The sequence below is a fragment of the Crotalus tigris genome, unplaced genomic scaffold, assembly GCF_016545835.1.
Source record: "Crotalus tigris isolate CLP2741 ecotype Arizona unplaced genomic scaffold, ASM1654583v1 scf7180000018708.195815, whole genome shotgun sequence".
Lineage (NCBI taxonomy): Eukaryota > Metazoa > Chordata > Lepidosauria > Squamata > Viperidae > Crotalus > Crotalus tigris.
Genome location: NW_024097159.1, coordinates 98,159 through 116,469, shown reverse-complemented (window position 1 = coordinate 116,469; position 18,311 = coordinate 98,159). Strand labels below are relative to the sequence as shown.

General features: G+C 38.7%; 1 protein-coding gene across 2 annotated transcripts in view; it reads right to left on the bottom strand.

Moving 5' to 3' along the window:
- The window catches only part of LOC120313580 (cAMP-specific 3',5'-cyclic phosphodiesterase 4A-like), a 52,970-nt gene extending 34,889 nt beyond the window's left edge, over positions 1-18,081 (bottom strand). The window contains exons 1-2 of one of the 2 annotated variants that reach the window (XM_039355637.1): positions 17,466-18,081; positions 4,294-4,346 (exon numbers count right to left, since the gene is read on the bottom strand). In XM_039355637.1, the coding sequence (XP_039211571.1) occupies positions 4,294-4,346; positions 17,466-17,764 (352 nt within the window). In that variant the 5' untranslated portion in view covers positions 17,765-18,081. The remainder of the gene's footprint in view (positions 1-4,293; positions 4,347-17,465) is intronic. The other variant, XR_005558181.1, reaches the window with a different exon arrangement.
- Between the last annotated feature and the right edge of the window lie 230 nt (positions 18,082-18,311).

Sequence of the window (18,311 nt, the reverse complement as noted above, 5' to 3'; positions counted from 1 at the left end):
CTCTCACCTGGTCTGATAGATAAGGCTCCGTACCTGAATTCTTCCCAAATCTGACACCCCTGAGATGTACTGGGCTTCAGTTCCTGTAACCCAGCCTTCTCAACTTGTTCTATAGACCTCAGTTCCCACAACTCCCCAGCCAGCACAAAGTTTACCTTTGATGAATACCTCTGAAGAGCACTACGGTAGGACTGAGGAAGGCAATTCCTAAATTCTCAGGAAAATTGTTAAATTTATCGTTTCCAAATGATATTGCAAGACAGGTTCCTTAAAGCCTGTTCAGGATATTCTTCATTGAAAATAATAGCAGACATATGGGATTATTGGGTTGCAAAAAAGGGAGGGGTTTTTTATTCTAAATGATGTCTTTGAGGGGAGCCAATTAACACTTGTGCCCATTGAGCCATCAATTAGAAAAATGCGCAAACTCCAGCTCAGATGTACTCCTGAGCCAACATTATAAAAAAGAGATGCAAAAAATCTTAGGTTAAAATGTATGATGAATCACAGCTGCCAGTATCCATAGCTAGCATAATCAAAGTGGGGGAGATGCTGCAAATTCTATAGTATTTCAGAAATCTATCATTCCTTGTTAAAAACAAGCATCAAAGGATGCAGTTCTACAGCCACTGAAATATTGGTGAAACATCATTCTAAGCCTTGGTTTTTAAATAATCCACAGTTTGGATTATTCACACTTTATGTTGAGCTAAGGGTTGACAACATGGCATTTATGAGTATCCCTGAATAAGGGGTCCTTGGTGCTCTCAGAGCTTGGTTGTTTTCTTGCAGATGTTTCATTACCCAAACTAGGTAACATCATCAGTGCCAGTCTGATGATGCTCTCTAGTTTGGGTATTTAAAAGTTTGTAAGAAAACAACTAAGCTCAAGGAGCACCAAGGATCCTCTTTTCAAGGAACCTTGCTGGGGTACAAATATTCTCTTTTATGGGTATCCCTGCATGCATGACAACCCCAAGTGGTGTTTATGGAAAGCCCAACATTAGTTTTTTTCCCTTAAATCTAAAGAGGTCTTTGGGGGGGGGTGTTAATAGCATTGTGTAAAATTGCCCAATATCTTTGAAATCCCTGACTTGTATCCAAACTTATACATATCATGATGAACCACGCTATTGCAATAGCATGTGGCAGTGATTCTCAATCTTTTTTTCACAATATCTTTTGTAGCCACAGATCATGGCCATGGACCACCAAGACTTAATTCAAGATTTAAATCGCAACATTTCTTCAAGCCTCTGTGATGACACCATAGATCCCCAGGGGTCTATGGACCACAGGTTGAGAACCACTAGCATATGCTATTTCCCCCCAACCAAATCACATTATGACATATGATGTGCATATACAGTAGGACTGGAGAGACATTTCTCTCTCATCTCAGGGGGGCAAAACATCAGATTTGCAATGTCATCCCCTGCCAGCTTCCACATCTGGCTGCTCTAAATTGGGAGAGTCCTCCAAGAAGACAGAGTGGGAAATACAGAGAGTTGTTATTATATGCAGCTTTGGATCTCTACAACATCAAGTTTTAAGAATCCCCTCTCATGCCTATCCCCCAGCCTCAGTTACTGAGCTTGCAATGGGGAGAAAAATTCCTAAACCAAATAACATAAATCTAGAAGAGGGTAATACGCAATCTTTTCTGACATTTGTCCTGATGATATTCAGTGGACTCCTCTTATGGAACACTTAGGCTGTTCTACAATGTTCTTATGTTACATAAAGCACATGTCTTTGATCTGCATAAGGACAACATTAAGCAAATCTGGGCTGGGTTTAAGAATGTTGGGAACGATTTGTAGATGGAGTAGATGGTAGTGTGGTGGAGTTCAACATATCTAATATGCCTCATTTCACATTTGGCTGGCTGAGTGGAAAATAATGTTTATTTGTTTTCACATTATTTTTGACAGAATGAAGGACTATCTTTAAAAAAAACATCAGGATGAGAGAAAGTCAGAAGCAGATGTTCTCTGCTGAGCATTGTTCAAGGTTTTGAAGTATTTTTATAGCTTTTCCATCTGATTCTTGAAACACACAATTTTGCATTCATTTGCCATGGCTAGACCATAGGTTCCCACTCCAGCTAGCAAGAAATTTTTAAGAAAAGATTGGACAGCTATTTTGCCCAGAATAATTGTGCAGGAGGTTGGACTGGAAGACCTACAAGGTCCTATCCAACTCTTTTATTCTGTTACCACCTCTAAACCTAATTAAGAGTAATGGCTGTTTGCTGAGTCTATGCACATTAAGCCACAATGCTATTCATCTGCTGTAGTGTACTGCATAGAGACAATCATATGTTTATCAATCATGGCTTATGACTTAGTACATTGTGAACATAGCCCATCTGGTGTTAATTTAATAAATTAAGAATAAATCAAATCATAGCTTAGTATGCGTCAATCTAAACCATATTTCCTTTTTCAACTAGGCCAGAGACAGTTCAGGAAGTATGCAAGTTAGAGATGATTGTATTTTATGTTTATTCAATTGAGCCAATTCATTATACACCAGCACTCAGATAAGCAGGACCCAGCACCACATAAACAGGAACTAGGAAGGAAAAACAAGGCCTCCTTCAAAGAGCAATTAAAGATGAAACAATAGCCTAATCCAGGATGAGTTATCATGTATAAAATGTCAGCAAACTACACCACAAAGCCTAGTAATAAAACCTCTGCAAGAAGAGCAAGTTCAGAGGACACAGTGAACCTAACATTTCAGTCCTGAGCTACATGTATTCCACTATTGTAACCAAACTCAATTACCAAAGGGCCTCAAAGGATTATATTTTTCAAGCTCATTTTTCTTTTCAAGTAGAACTTCGCATGCATGAAATAGATATTGGTTTCTGGGAAACAGACTCCATCTATTCTCTTCTTGTTGTATCATGTCCCTTCTGGCATCTGCAATCAATATTGCTCTAAGTACTGACCTCATTATGAGGCATTCTATAGAATTCAACTACTTTTTTTCTACTCTCTGGGGTTGCATCAGTTTTTCCCCGTATCAAGACTGCAGAAGCAGCCTTGTGGACTTGAAGAAAAGCCTAACTAGGCCTGTGATCTCTTTCTCGTGGCGAATGGGTAAAGGCCTCAATGTATTAAGAACTGGCAATGTTCCTCAATTCTGGTGCCTGCTACAGTTCAGCCCTGCAAGAGGTTTAAGGTGCGAAGGCGGAAAACCTTGATTATGCTTTTAAGAATTTTAAGCTGCATTTGTAGCTTTACTTGATTTATTTATTATTAAACTTTATCCCTCCCATCTTGCTGAGGTGAGTCTGGGTGGCTTATAGTCATATAATTAAAGCATAACATAAAATGTTAAATAAAAATATAAATTTAAGATTCAGTTAAAATTAAATTAACCAACATGGGAGGAAGAGAGCAAAGGGCACATGGGGAAGAGGTGGGATCTGCCCAATGCATTAACCACCTCTAAGATGCCACTCACCCATTAGAGCTCCAGGCCAGCTGGCAGAGCCAGGTCTTCAAGCTTTTTGGGAAGGCCAGAAGGGTGAGTCTCAACCTGGGGGGCAGAATGTTCCAGGGGGCAGGCACCACAGCAAAAAAAGGTTCTTCTTGTGGATCCTGCCAGCTAGAATCCTTGGTTGATGGAGTCCGCAACAGGCCTCTTCTGCCAGGTGGGGCAGACTAGTTCCATTGGGATGAGATGGTTTCTCAAATAGCCTGGAACCATGCCATGCAGGGCTTTAGAGGTGATAACCGACATCCTGGACTCGGAAGAAAACCGGCAACTAGTGCAGCTCGTGGAACAGCAGTGTAACATGGGCCACCCTAGGGGCCTCAAAGAACTGTCTATACAGCTGTGTTCTTTAGCCTAGTTCAGCTGTTAAAACCAGGATATAATTTATGGGCTGTAGATTTCCAGATAACCACTAGGACCAGATGATAGCAAGAGATACAGAAATTTCTAATATGTTGCTACCATCTAGTGGTCAGACAGATTTCTGCAACTCAGGTGTAACTCTTAAAATATTTTGTTTTAATATTCAGGAAAGAAAAAAAATGATTTCTTTAAAATTGTGTTGAATTATTTTTATACTGAATATGTGAAAGCAAGACTAGAGCTCCACCTTCCTATGAAGGCAAGATTTAGCCTTCTTTGGCCAATTATGGTCCAGACACAATACAAGGAAGTTGAAAGAGATGGAGAACTTTAAACACTTAGCAATAATATAGCAAATTTATGTTCTCCTCAGCAACCTTACCCTTATTACAATTTTAAAAATGTGTTCCTGTCACTCACCAGAGACAGGAAACATTCTTGTCTGTATTTTGTGACCTTTGCAAGAAAAGCACCTGGAGAAGCAAAAAAAATAAATAAAAATCCCACCCCATAATTAAAGAATGCAAAACAGTCAGAACTTGAAACAATTACCAAATTCTTTTCCTATATCCAGGAAGAAAGGGTCAATTTGTCCTAAGAGTCAAGAGGTTTTTAAAATAGCCTTATTATTCTTGTTCTGCAGTCTATTGTTCACAAAATCAATAAAGATCCAAGAACTGTGAATGACCCCAACTTAAAATATTACTTTGCCATCATGCCAAAACTTAGTGAAATGGGCAGAACAAAAAGGCCTAAGACAACGTCTATCCCTGCAGATGTAATGAGGCAAATATCTTGCTGAAATGCAGTTTGCTACTTTGTTTTTAAATAGGATTACGGTCTGCAGAACCCTTGCAATCAAAGACAGTTAGCTTGCCACCTTGTTTACTTCTCTGTAACATATTCATTTAGAAATGGTCTGTAGGAACACATAAGAGCAAGATCCAAGACATGTTGGTATGTCACTTTGCAATAAGTACAAGATCAGGATGAATACTATACAGAGACCCACTTTACAATGAACAAGATTTATAATACATTCATATGGAAAGTATTCCATAAAATAAACATTAGTTAAACCTCAAAATATTAAGTGCTTTCCTAAATAGCAAACACCAGCTTAGATCTATACTATAAAAGCATGTATGGAAAACATGTAAAGGATAGGAGAGCTGTCCCATTTAGTTTTACATTGTGATTGATCATTACATATTGAGTTTCACTGTTAAGCATATACTAAAAGCACAAATCTATAAATATAGATGTATGCAGAAAACAAAAATAAAAATTAAGAAATTGCATATTAACATTCATGTCTTCTGTAAAATAACAAACAGATGAACAGCATCTTCAAACCTAAGGATTTATGTTGTTGAAAAATATAGCTGCGTTTTTCTATAAATTATATTTAATTTTGTAGGAATCAATAAATGTAGTCAATTTTTTCTTAACTTGTTCCATTTTATCCCATTGTACGACCTTTCTTGCCATACTTAAGTGAGTTACTGCAGTTTTTAACTTAGTAACACAATTGGTAAGTGAAGCTGGCTTTCCCATTGACATTGCTTATCGTAAAAAAAACCCACAACCCTTGTCATGTCATGTTGCCAAGTTGCCAAGCATCCGAATTTTGATCACAGAGATGTTGCAATAATCCTAAGTGTGAAAAACGGTCTTAAAACACTTTTTCCAGTGACATTGTAACTTCGAAAAGTCACTAAAGGAATGGTTGTAAGTCTAGGACTACCTGTATTGTTCTTTCATGCTCCCTCAGATTTGCAGTTCTAGTGGTCATTTGGAAAAAGTCCAAAAAAAGTCCATCTGCATTTCTGATACCTTATTTTGAGGCTGCAGAAAGAGCTCCAGTATCCAAAGAGGAAAGTCGATGTTGCACATCTTCCTTTTAGCAATCCTCAATAATGGTTTGCCCAGGATGGAACAGTGGATTCAGAGTTCTCCCCATTCCTGAACATACCCCAAAGTGGAGAAACTTTAGTTCATTCCCAGACCTGATTCTAGGTTCCGTATTTTCTCTCTCCTGATAAAGAAATAGGACGATCAAACTCAAAAGTTCTGAAGTCAGAAGACAACCTGATTATATTCCATGTTCCAGAGTACCTTTATTAGAAATTTATCTGATTTTTATCCTCTGTCAAATAAAATCATATTAACTTTGTTTTTAATAACATTATTCTGATACAAAATGCCTTTCTACACAAGTCATTTCTTTTAATTCCAGATTACTCCATTAAATTCTCTCCTGGGTCTGTTTCAGAAATCAGTCTAGAATCTGGCTGAGGAACATTCCAATGAAGAGGAAAATTAACTCCTAATCAACTCCCTTTTAACTTTAAAAGTAAAAAATTGTGGGCGTTTCCCCACAAAAATCACTACCTTTGGTTCTTAATCACCTTGACAGTTCACGGCTATCAAGATTTCCATTCTTTCTCCTTTTATTTTGTTTTGCCAATTTAACCTTAAATATAACCTAACTAAAAATGCTTTGGATAGGAATCATTACATCTAGAAAAATATATACCCTAAGAGGGCAGTGATTTGTTTTGTTTTGAGGGCTGGGAAGGAATGGATAAGGTGGTGTCCACAGGGATTTTAATTATAGCTGTCTTCCTATCCAAAGAGATATCATGAGAAATGTAATCTGTAAGAATGGATAGGCACTCAAGTTTCTAGGTGCCTTCCCCAACATTACTATACTCATCTTACAACATTTGAATATTAACCTGAAGCCAACAGTATATACAAGACCCATTCTGACATATACAATTATCAATAAAGTGTTTAATTAGAGTTCATTGATTCAGCCTCAGAAAATTCACTATTTGCAGAATGAGACTTATTGGTGAATGACAGCAATTAAGAAGCTGTTATGTTAGAGTGTCAGAGGCGACTTCAGTTACTAAAATATGGATTCATAGGAAACAAAATAGAAAAAAAGCTACTAGGAGTAATGACTAGGGAAAGAGATATTAAAATTAACTTGTAGAATTAAAATATCCTATCGAAAAGTATGATAGCCTTTGAACTCTGTCACATTTTAGTCGCTACAAATCCAAATTCTTAATTGTGAATACCAAAAAGACTATACATATACAACCTTTCTTTAAAATCAAGGATGGAAGAAATCACATCATCTCTGTATTGATATAGCAAAGAAAGCAGTACCATATGATATTGGATACAATTACATTGAAAATATAATACATTATTATTTTGTCCACTATTCACTGCTAAAATCAGTTATTACTCTATATTGTAGTGTCTGGTTAAAATGCCAAAATACATCATAGCAAAATTATTAGATGTAGTTTTATCAAATTATCAATCTTATCCATTTATAGCAAACAAGAAATTACATGAATTATTATGACTCTTCTACTTATGGTCTTAAATTGAAATAGATTTTAATTACAGCAGGCTTGTGTATATATTAAGGTGCATTTTTAAAAAATGGGTGTGATATAAATGGACAGATATGAAGTTTATTCAGTTCCATGACTACTTTAGGAAGAACAGATTTGGTAGCTTGAATTCATTTTTTAATTTGTGGCCCTGTGCAACTTTTCACATTGGAGGGCTTAGGGTTAGGTTAGTCATGGCTAATAGCTTTTACATAAGGGAATTGGAGTAAGACACCCAACATTGCAATACTTCCCACTAGAAGGATTCTGAAAGCCATGTAAGCAGCTAACCTACAGCAACAGTTTTGATGGCAATGCTTTGTAATCATAAGGGGCACAATATCTTGGAAACTAGAAATGATTCACTGCTCCTGAATCTAGAAATGGCTTGACCAGCTGGATTTGATTTCTGTGAAATTTGAATAAATTCTAATAATAATGTCTAAATCTGCAAATGTCACACAAATTTATGTCTTGCAAGCCTGAAACCTCAGTCCTAAATACCAAACAAAGTCTTTACACAGAATCAATTTCTTATCTTCCTTCTAGCTTCAGTTCATGTGTTGTTGTCATTTTCCTTCAACCATACAGCTTTGTCACCTAATTATCTCTTTCCACACTGATTGCCTATGTCCTGGCGAGTGTCAAATTTCCATAGCTGGAGAGAAAATGAGTATATGGCAGTAGGAAAAAAAAAATATCATTCCATATTAAAGATTCAACACAGGGAATCTTTACGAAGAAGGTTGGCATAAACTATTTTAGGGTCTAAGGCAGGAAATCAAATAGTTTTTCTTCTAATCATTTACCTGAAATCCTTCAAACAAAAAACACCAGTGAAGCACCAGCATACTCCCAGCCTTTGATCCAAGGATTGGTCATTCCAATTAATCCCTTGCTAAGTAACCTGTTAAGGAACCAGTTTTCTTTTACTGTATCACACTTAGAAATGATTTATATCCAGTACTGGGAAGATACCTCCACACTCAATTAAGTATATTGCTGTATTTTATAACTTAGTAATGCAAACAATGATATTCCCTGTGACACTCTATGGATGTGAAATTTGGACTTTGAAGAAGCAAGATGAGTATTCTTGCTTTTGAGCTCTGGAATGCTAGAAAACCATGGAATATCATGGAAACAAACAAATTCATAACTGAACAAATCAATCCGGAGTTTTCACTTGAGGCACACATGACTAGGCTTAAGTTATCCTTATACTATGATCTTGCTTACAGTGGCGATGGTGCACCATTAAAAAACTTGAAGAATTAGGGTAGAGACAGATTATCATAGAGAAAATCTATCTGTGATTACTAAGAGTCAACACCAACTTGATGGCACATAACCAATCAATAATTAAAAATTCACACAGAGTGATTTACTATTGATTAGGCAATGTAATATAACAAAGCAATGCCACAGAGGCAGGGGTAATAAAAATGGAAGAACCCACCACTTTTTCAATCTCCCCAGGTTTAAGCTAACAAGAAAAGAAAAACAGCAGGTTCAACGCCATATTATTTTTCCCCTCAGTTTCTTCAGCAATTGTTTTTGTCTGCTTAGTTTTTCCAACATTCACACAGCTACCCAATCCAAGGACTGTTAACTGTTTCTATATTCCATAAAACACTTTTAAGTAAATACATATTTTCCAACTCAAGGACTAAAGTAACAGACTATTCCAGGCTCTTTTTATTGTTTTGTAAAATATTGGAATCAAGCAACAGCTTCTGAATTTGCATGTGAGAATACTACAATTTTTGCAAGCAGAACCGTGGATTCTTCAAAGTCCTTAGAGTGTCACAAAAAATGCTTTGCCATTGGCAATCACCGGCTAGGTTTATAAAATATCTGATGTTCTCTTTTTCCCCACAGGCCAAAGTATTAAAATAGTCTTCATCCATGCATGAATCATACTTTATATAACAATGCAATGAAAAGCTGCAGCCTCTGAAGACCAACAAATAATCCGTCAAGATATTGTGCAATATTGATAGATAACCAGGTAAGATGCCTTACCAAGGGATCTCCACTTTCTATTGCAATAAAGCCGACCAGAAGTTGTATCTTAAATATGAGAACTGAGAAGTCCAATTCAATTATGTGAATGTTATAGCTTTTAGTCACTTTCAGTCCTCATTTACAAATACAGGGGCAATACAAAAGTCTCTTATCATACTGCTGCAGATATTTTTTAAGTAATTATGCCATTCCTTGATTACTTTAAGCATGCTTCGTAAAGGACATACTGTACATTGCTGGAAGACATGTTCTCCATACAACATCTCTGTCTTCAGAGCTCCATTTTGAATGAATACATTTCTCATTACAGCCAAAGGCTGGAAATTTACATATCCTACAAGAAAAAAAAAGGCCCAGAAAATTGGATATGTGATAAAACATTTAAAAAGTTGAAGAATATATATAGGTAGTTCTCGGCTTGTGCCATAATTCCCCCCTGCCCCATGATCTTAATAATCCTGCTAATCTTTATGAAAGTCCTGAGGACCAGGTTCTTCTCCTTGGACCAGGATGGTCTGTGAGCCTGCTGTAATGCTATGAGATCTTTGTGTGATCCTAGTGCAGTTTATTTTATTGCTTTCTTCTTTTTTTCCATATTGTCATATTTTGAACATTTGTTAGCTACTCATAATTAGGCCATCACATGAACTGAACAAATGGTTAAGTAAATAATATGCCCCAAGAATTTAGATAAGGAAAGCTGTAAAATACCATAATAACAGAATTATTAGCTGGAAGAAGATCTTAGACCAGTGATGGCGAACCTTTTAGAGACTGAGTGCCCAAACTGCAACCCAAAACCCCGTTATGCATCGTCGAGTGCCAGGTGGATGTGGCTCATGGCTGGGTGTGGCCCATTGGCTGGGTGTTGCCAATTGGGTGGGCGTGGCTGCGGTGGTTGAACCTTTTTTTTTGTTTGCATATGGCAGTGGAGGCCTAAAGCAAAAAAGGTTTTATAAAACCCAGCTGAAGGCCTAGGACTGGGGCAATGGTGCATGTGCCCACAGAGAGGGCTCTGAGTGCGCCTCTGGCACCCGTGCCATAGGTTTGCCACCAGTGTCTTAGACTAAAGACAGCTGATGAACAAGGTCAGTAGATCTCTTAGAGCATTTCACAGCTGAAAAAGCTACTCCAAGAAAGGCTTTTTTCAGGGTAACCTCCTGCCATGTTATTATGAGCAGCAACATCTCAAGAAAAGCTTCAAAAAGCATCTTGGGAGTTTTGCAGATAGTATTAAGATCAAAATCAGGCTTCCGGTTCATCACACAGCTGCCATGGATGGTTGGGAGACTTGTTCTCTCTCCCTCGTTCAGTTTTGCATCGCTGGGGGGCCTTGAAAAGGGGCGAAAGTCACCCCGAAGAGGCAACCAGCAAGGAGGGGCTTTTGCTGGATCCCAGAAGAGCAGCAACTCTTCCGTCAAATCAGGCAATTCCTCCAAACTGGCAGACGAAAAGACCGGCCATAGAAATATGGCTTGTCCCTAGGTTGCAAACAGCCAAAGTCACACTATCATCTGGCAACTTCAAAGCAGCTTGGACAGGACTGGGTGAGGTTTGCCTCTCTTACATCCTAACTATTTAATTACCTGCATAAGTACTTTCCCCCTGTGGTGAGGGAAGGGGGATTCTAGCCCTCTCTCCAGAAACAGCAGCTATCAACCACTTGGGAGTTTAAAACATTGGAAAAATACTGAGATCTTAATTGGAATCCTATTTCCTAAAATTGGTGGATTATAAGATTTGCAACTTTCTGCTCTCTCTATATATATTTCTTCCTTGATTTTTATTCTAATTACTATTGAAGATTTGGGTTTTTTCCCCCTTTAGAATAGAGCGGGGGGAAAAAACCCTAAAAAGATCCAACTAACTCTAAGACCTAACCTGCTATTCTCTAAGAGACTTGTTGACAGCTTTGAAAATAGATAACATATAAAATAACCTTGAAACACCATCTGCAAAATTCAGCTCACTCCCCATTTGGTGGACTTTCTGTCTGTCAGTTTCTTTTTCTTGAGTTTAATATATTACAATGGAAGGAGAACAGGAAAGCATTTCTTGTACAGAGGAAGTACAGGAACAAATTCTTTGTATGTTAAAAGCGATGATGCAAACTCTACATATGCAAGCTCTGGATATACAAACTCAAACTATGACTTCAATCAAAGAATTATCTATACAAAATTCTATAGAGAAACAACCAAATGTTATGACAGAAGATTTAGATACTCAACAAATACAGGCAATAGAAAACACAAAAAAGAAATTGATAATAGAGAACAAGGAAAGGATGTTTCTTATAAACCAGAAGGAATTTGAAGATAAACAAGAAAAACAGATGACAGAGAAGATAAATACTTTGGGACAACTGCATCGAACTGGAAAAATAAAGAGACTACCGGCTAAATCAATTAGTCCTCTTAAAAAAACATCAACTGGACGTTCTTATCAACATCAAACAATAGCCACAACAATACAAGGAGATTTTTTTGATTATTTAATGGCAAAAATACGAAAAATGACCTGGCAGAGGAAAAAAGCCAGAATAAGATTGAAAAAGATTGGAGTTCTGATCTATATATGAGATCTAAAATAGAATATATCTAAATAGATAGAATATGTATTCTGAACACAAGACATTGTAACGATTTGAGATAAAGAAAATTTTGGTCATATAAAATCTAGAAATATGTTGAAATAAGAATGTTATATTGCCATTAGATGGGTAAGATAGATGGCAGAATTTATATATAAGGTGTGTATTTTAAATATTAGAATGTATGAGCAATCGGGATAAAGGAATTGTGTTTAATTAAAAATTTGGAAAAATTAAATACTAAATGTAATCTGAATGTCTACAAATAATTAAGATTTGAATTTAAGATATTGTTATGAGTTGAGACAAAGGTTAAGGAAAACTTAAAAGTATAAATACTAATAATTAAATTTGTATATGGGTTTGTGATATAAATGTTGGTTTATTTTTAGTTTTTTTTCTCTTTCTGGAAAGGAAGAAAGGAGGGAGTGGAAGGAAGAAAAGAAAAAAAATTATTAGCTCCAAATGTGAGATAGGAGACTTAGAAATTGGGATCATTTAAAACCTGGAAATGATAAAGATTAAAAGTTAAACTTAAATATCAATGGCAAATTAAAGTTAAAAAAAACTTACTAGGTTATTGTCTAAAAGGTGGAATGTCAAATTAATTAAGATATGTATAGACTGAAGATTATTGATGAATATTAGAAAGGTATTTTTTGTTTGATTAATAGAATAAGAACTGTATTGGTTTGAACATGACAGTAAATATTATGGGGGAAAGAGAGGGAATTAGTTTGTTGTAATAATTTGAGATTTGTACTAATGATATTCAAATGTAACAGAATTACTATGCTCAGCCGCCACGCTACTTTTCAAATGTAAATGTAATATTGTAAAATCAATAAAAAACTTGAAACTGAAAAAAAAATAAGATCAAAATTAACAGCTTTCTGAATTTAGTTACGGATGCCCATCTGACAACAGATAATTCTGGGCAGCTTGCAAGGACTGGAACAGCAGCTACAAAACTGATTTGTGACACTTGAGATAAACAACAAGTCCTAATCATAAAAAAAAAAAATCACATCAGCATCCCAGCTCACTTAATCTCTTGTCCCAAACACTGGAGGAAACAAATAGGTCTTACGAAAGACTAACTGGATTCCCATTATTCCCTATACATCGTAAGGAAGGGCAATGATATTCTAGCCATTTCATGTTCCTATGTAGCTCTTTTCCTGACTGCAGGGGTTGGAAGAAGTTTTGTTAAATCTCTGTTTGGAATACATCAGCATTGGTGACAGCTTTAATTAATCCTTTAAAAATAAACTGCAATTTCATGAACTGCAGTTTTATTGTATGATTCAGCCAAGGTGTCGCATGGTTAAAAAGTTTCATCAGTAGTAAATGTGCTCAGCAACTCTCTCTCTTTCTCTATCTATCTATACCAGTATTAAAAAATAGAGAATAAAGCAAGGATTTGCAAAACCCATATGACAACCATACTGATTTTCTCAAGTTTTATTTTGGTTTTATACATATTTCTTTCTATGTATCAATTTGCCAGTTTATACAGATCAGATACCTAGAAAGCTATTCAAGAAATCTTATTTTGGGAATTTTGAATGCTAAACCTTAGTATGACAAAAAAGGGTGAACATTTCAGAGAGCTGTACTTTGCCCAAATTCTTTAAAATGGTGGCGCCATGCTAGAAAAGAACATATTAATTACAGAAAAAATATTAATCAACGGTTATTAAAGATAGTGGAATGAGAACACTCTTGATAGGCTTCATTTGAGATCTAAAGAGATTGAAAAGATACTTAGAGGATTTTTAATTTCCCTTTACTCTGACAGCCACACATTTAAAATGCCAGTGCTGTTCTATTAAAGCTAATGATTATCTCTGGGCAGTGGATGTCTGATGTTAGCTGCCCCAAAGGCAGTCTGCTTCAAAAGACCTTGCATATACCCCCCAAAAAGAGCATACTGTTCCCCCCTTCCCACTCCCACCCCCCAGGTAGATGAGAGATATACCAGCAGAGGTGGGTAGCTTAAAAGGATATTGGAAAGATATAGGAGAAAGGGGAAAAAATAGATTTCTGCTTGAGGAGGGCAATAGAAAGATAGGACAGAACCACAAACAAAAAAAAACAGTTATTAAGTTTTATTTCCAAGCTTGCAAAGTCTAGCAAAATGCCTAAGGCAACCCAAAATATAAGCGAAGCAATTGCAGCCTAATATCATACTGTGATACGTGACCTGTTGTATGTATAATGCTAAAAAATAAGTTATGTACTCAGTCAATCCACATTAAAAAAAGCTGGATTTTAGTAACCAATTTGCACATGTCTGAATTACATTTTGAACAATATAATTATTTTGCTAATGGGGGGGGGGAGGGAGACTTACATAGAACACTGAACTCCATCCACTAATGGCTGATGAATTTTATTCACCTACTCTGGGCCACATTAACATTGTCTTTGTATATTCAGGCGTATCTCTGTAAACATAAGGACTACCCGTAGAACTTTTTTACAAGCGAACGCTAGTATTCAAACTTACTGTTACCTGTTATTAGAGTCTATCCTTTCTATATGCTTACAAAAATTTTGCCGAAATACCACAATAGAGAAAAATAACCTTTGTGGCATCGTGCTTTTTTCATATACTGGCACAGGCATGCCAATAATGCCCAAGACAATTTATCTCTTTTTAAAATATTATTTAATTTTGGAGCAGTAACTGACTTAACGAGAGCCAGTTTGGCGTAGTGGCTAAGGCACCAGGCTAGAAACCAGGAGATGTGACTTCTAGTCCTGCCTTAGCCATCAAACCAATTGGGTGACTTGGGCCAATCACTCTCTCTCAGCCCTGAGAAGAAGGCAAGGGCAAACCTCTTCCAAAATCCTGCCAAAGAAACTGCAGGGAATTGTAGTTGGCAGCAGTCACCACTAACTCAAAGGCAAACAAGCACAAACACTGTCTTAAAGGCAGAATAAACACGCAGTAAATATTTTCAATAAGAAATTCAAGAAAGAAAGGAAGCATGGAAATCCATGGAACACTTTTCTTGGGCTTTTTACAGGGAGCAAAATTATGTCTTATCTCCCACTATTAGTGAGACAAATTCATCAGTTTGACTTTTGCATTCAGATTACCGTATTTTCTGGCGTATAAGGCAACCAGGCGTATAAGACGACCCCCGACTTTGACGCTGATTTCCGCGCTTTAGAAAGTCATCTTATACGCCGGAAAATACGGTATATAGAAGTTAGCATTTGGGTGCATGCTTGGCTGGTGACCTCTTTGTCCCACTGGAACTAAAGCCCATGGAACTCCAGAAGCTTTTATTTGCCTGTATAGAAAAGATGTCTGAGCATGTTTAAGAAGTCCTTAGATCACCGACTCTTTGAAGCAGCAGTCTCTATGAGAAACCCATCAGACTTATGCAAATTATGCATGTTTTGCTTATATATTAGGAGAAGGCAACTGTCTTTAGAGTATTGAGGAGAAATAGGTTGGGAGAACTCTCTCCAAGACTTATGTTTAAATGTATGTCTCTACAGAAATATGGTAGTTCTCTTATTTTACTACCAGACCTTGGCCATAAAAATTGAGATAACCACTAGATTTCAAGAAAGAAAAAACACTACTTCTTTACCACCATTTAGTGGGTGCCTGGAATTTTGCAGCTCAGATGTAGCAGTAAGTCCTAATTGAAACATGGAACTTAGTGGGTAAATTTTGGCCAGTTATTCTTTCTCAACATAAACTGCTCACAGGCCTGCTTTTGTGGGAATATAAATGGAACTCCTATGCATACCAGCTTACAGGATAGGAATGCATAAAATAAAATAATAAATAAAATAAAATAATAATAAAATAATGCATGCTATAAGTCAAATAACTGTTGTTTTGGTTACCTGGTGCTTACACTACACTTGAGCAACATTACTCCAGCTTGTTAGTTTATAGCTAATCAGAAAAGGGCAAGCCTAGCCTAGGCTTTTGAAGTTTCTATCTTTTACCTTTTCTATATACATCCACATGCTGAAGAATTCTTCAGTATTAGCCACAGAAACCCAAGGACTTGTAAAGAAGTCTGGAGTATGTTTTAAAGACCACTGGTGAGTAAGTGTGCCTTAGTAATCCCCAAAGCCTCCAAAAATGACTAGAAAACAAAACTGACTTGGATAGGGTTTTTAATTACCTGCACCTATGATCTTTACAGATGTTCAATCTATGGAGATTCGCATGTTGAAATGAAGTGAAAAGATGCTTGCTTTCTGAGTGCAGCACAACAGTAAGCCAAGCAATACATCTACTTATACTTACTTGATCAGCACACTTACATTCAATTTAGTAACACTAATAGTCAACTTATTATAAACCTTCTATAAAGCTGAAAACACCACATAATGCTTCAACTAACAGTAGTACCAACTTGTTCCTTCAGATTTAAATTTTGTTTAACAGCATTCTTCTCCTCCCCACTCTTCTGCTTACAAAATGTTAATTAGAGTTTAAAAGGAAACAGCATATTGCGGGAGAGGGCAGTCAGTGAAGCAAACCAGCAAGAATTCTGACACATACATAAAGGCAGGATTTAGCATATTATCTTCTAAAAGTCAGAACACTAGAAGACAAAAATTGAAAAAAACCCAAACTTGATATGCATTTAACATTCCCGTAAGGCATTTAAAATGACCCATCACAGGATGCTTCAATACATAGAAAAAAAGGCAGTAAGGTACTGGTTAATAACTGGGAAGCACCATTTCAATAATACCCACACTTCTCTCTAAAAATCAGAGTTACAGGTTTGATGTTGCTACACTATTCTCTCTCCCTTTGCATTTCACAGTCAAATCATGAACTTGGGCTTATAAGATGTATTATAACCGAAAACAGCAATCCTTTGCCTTCCAAGCCTCAACAGGCAATTTTCTACTGAAAATCCTTATCAAACAGCACCTTATTGTTCTTATGAACTGCTGGACCCTGAATAGATGAGAGATTGAGAACCCAGAGGGCCTGTGTTAAAATAGCCAAATGGGAAACATCTTGTTTGCTCTGAGTGGGAACCTCAAGTACCAGACCACTCTGGGCCACTCTGGCAAACTCCAAAGCAAAACAGGTTGCTAACTTCAGAGAGGGCTAAGCTCACTCAGGCCATGCAAACTGTCCTATAGGTGTCTTTCCCAGCAACTAGAGAGTGCTTTCTCTGCCTCAATAAGCAATTCCATTGTTTGCTCTGCCCGCAGCAGCTGTGAGGACTGTGGGTGTCAAGAGGAGGGAGGGAAGGCGGCCGGGCCAGCTCTCCAGGTAGAGGGAAGGGCGCACCTTACAGTTGCCAAGCAAGCTGCAGGACTGAGGAAACAGCGTCCTGGCTATACCTGGAAGGCTGCGAGCGGTGGAGGGAACGGCATCGGCAAGCGAAGGCAACTGTACCGCTTTAGTTATAAAGGGCAGCAAAAGGCATCTCAATCCGGATACAAACCCCACAGCGTGGCGCACTCTTTGGGCGCAGCCCTTGACTATGCCCAAGTACCTGGGCTCCTTCCCCGCCACCCCCGCACGTGGTAAAGAGCTTTGAACCCACCGCTTGCCCCCGTGGCTGTGGCCGACGCCGATGCTGGTGGTCCCGTGGAACGAAGACGGCCAGGACATGCGAGACTTCTTCAGGCCGGGACGGTCGCTCGTGTCCATGGCGTCCGCTCTCTCGATCTGCCGGTGGGGGTGCCGCTCCGTGTCCGAGTAGCCGCGATGCTTGATTTTGATGGGCGTCCGGGGCTGCCTCCAAAGGTGCTGGGGCGGCTTGAGGGTGGCCTGTCCCTCCCGCGGCACCGGCAGCGAGAGGGACAGGCTCTTCTTGGAGCAGGGCGGCGGCGGTGCCTCCATCCTCTTCGTAGGCTTCGGACCGAGCCAAGAACCGCGCCCGGGACAGGCAGAAGGCAGTCTAGCCGCGGCTGCAGATCCCGGCCAAGGACTGACAGCGAGTGGCCGCCCTTTCCCTCAAGCGACGCGGGAGGTTACAAACTCCGCCAGAATATCGTCTTCATGCCTAGTTGGGCTCCCCAAGAGAGTCCCGAGCAGCTCTCGAGTCCTGCCCGGACGCCCGCTTCATAGCGAGCAACTCGCAGCCTTTCCGGAGCGACTTCTACAGCCGGAGCGGCCGCGGCGGTGGCAAAAGACGCTCGCGCGCCTAGAGCCGACGGAGCGTCCCCGCCCCCGCCCCCCCTTCCCCGCGCGCGACTACGCCACCAACGAGAGCCTTCGAGAGGGGAAGGGGAAGCGCGCCGCCGGTGGGGCTGTGGGGCTTGCAGGCTGTGGGAGGAACTAGCGAAGGAGGAGGAGGAAGCACCCCGGGGGTCGGAGAGCAGCCTGTCGCCCGCGCTGCCCTGCCCGCCTGGAAAAGCAGCGGCGCAGCTAAAGAGGCGTGGGCGTG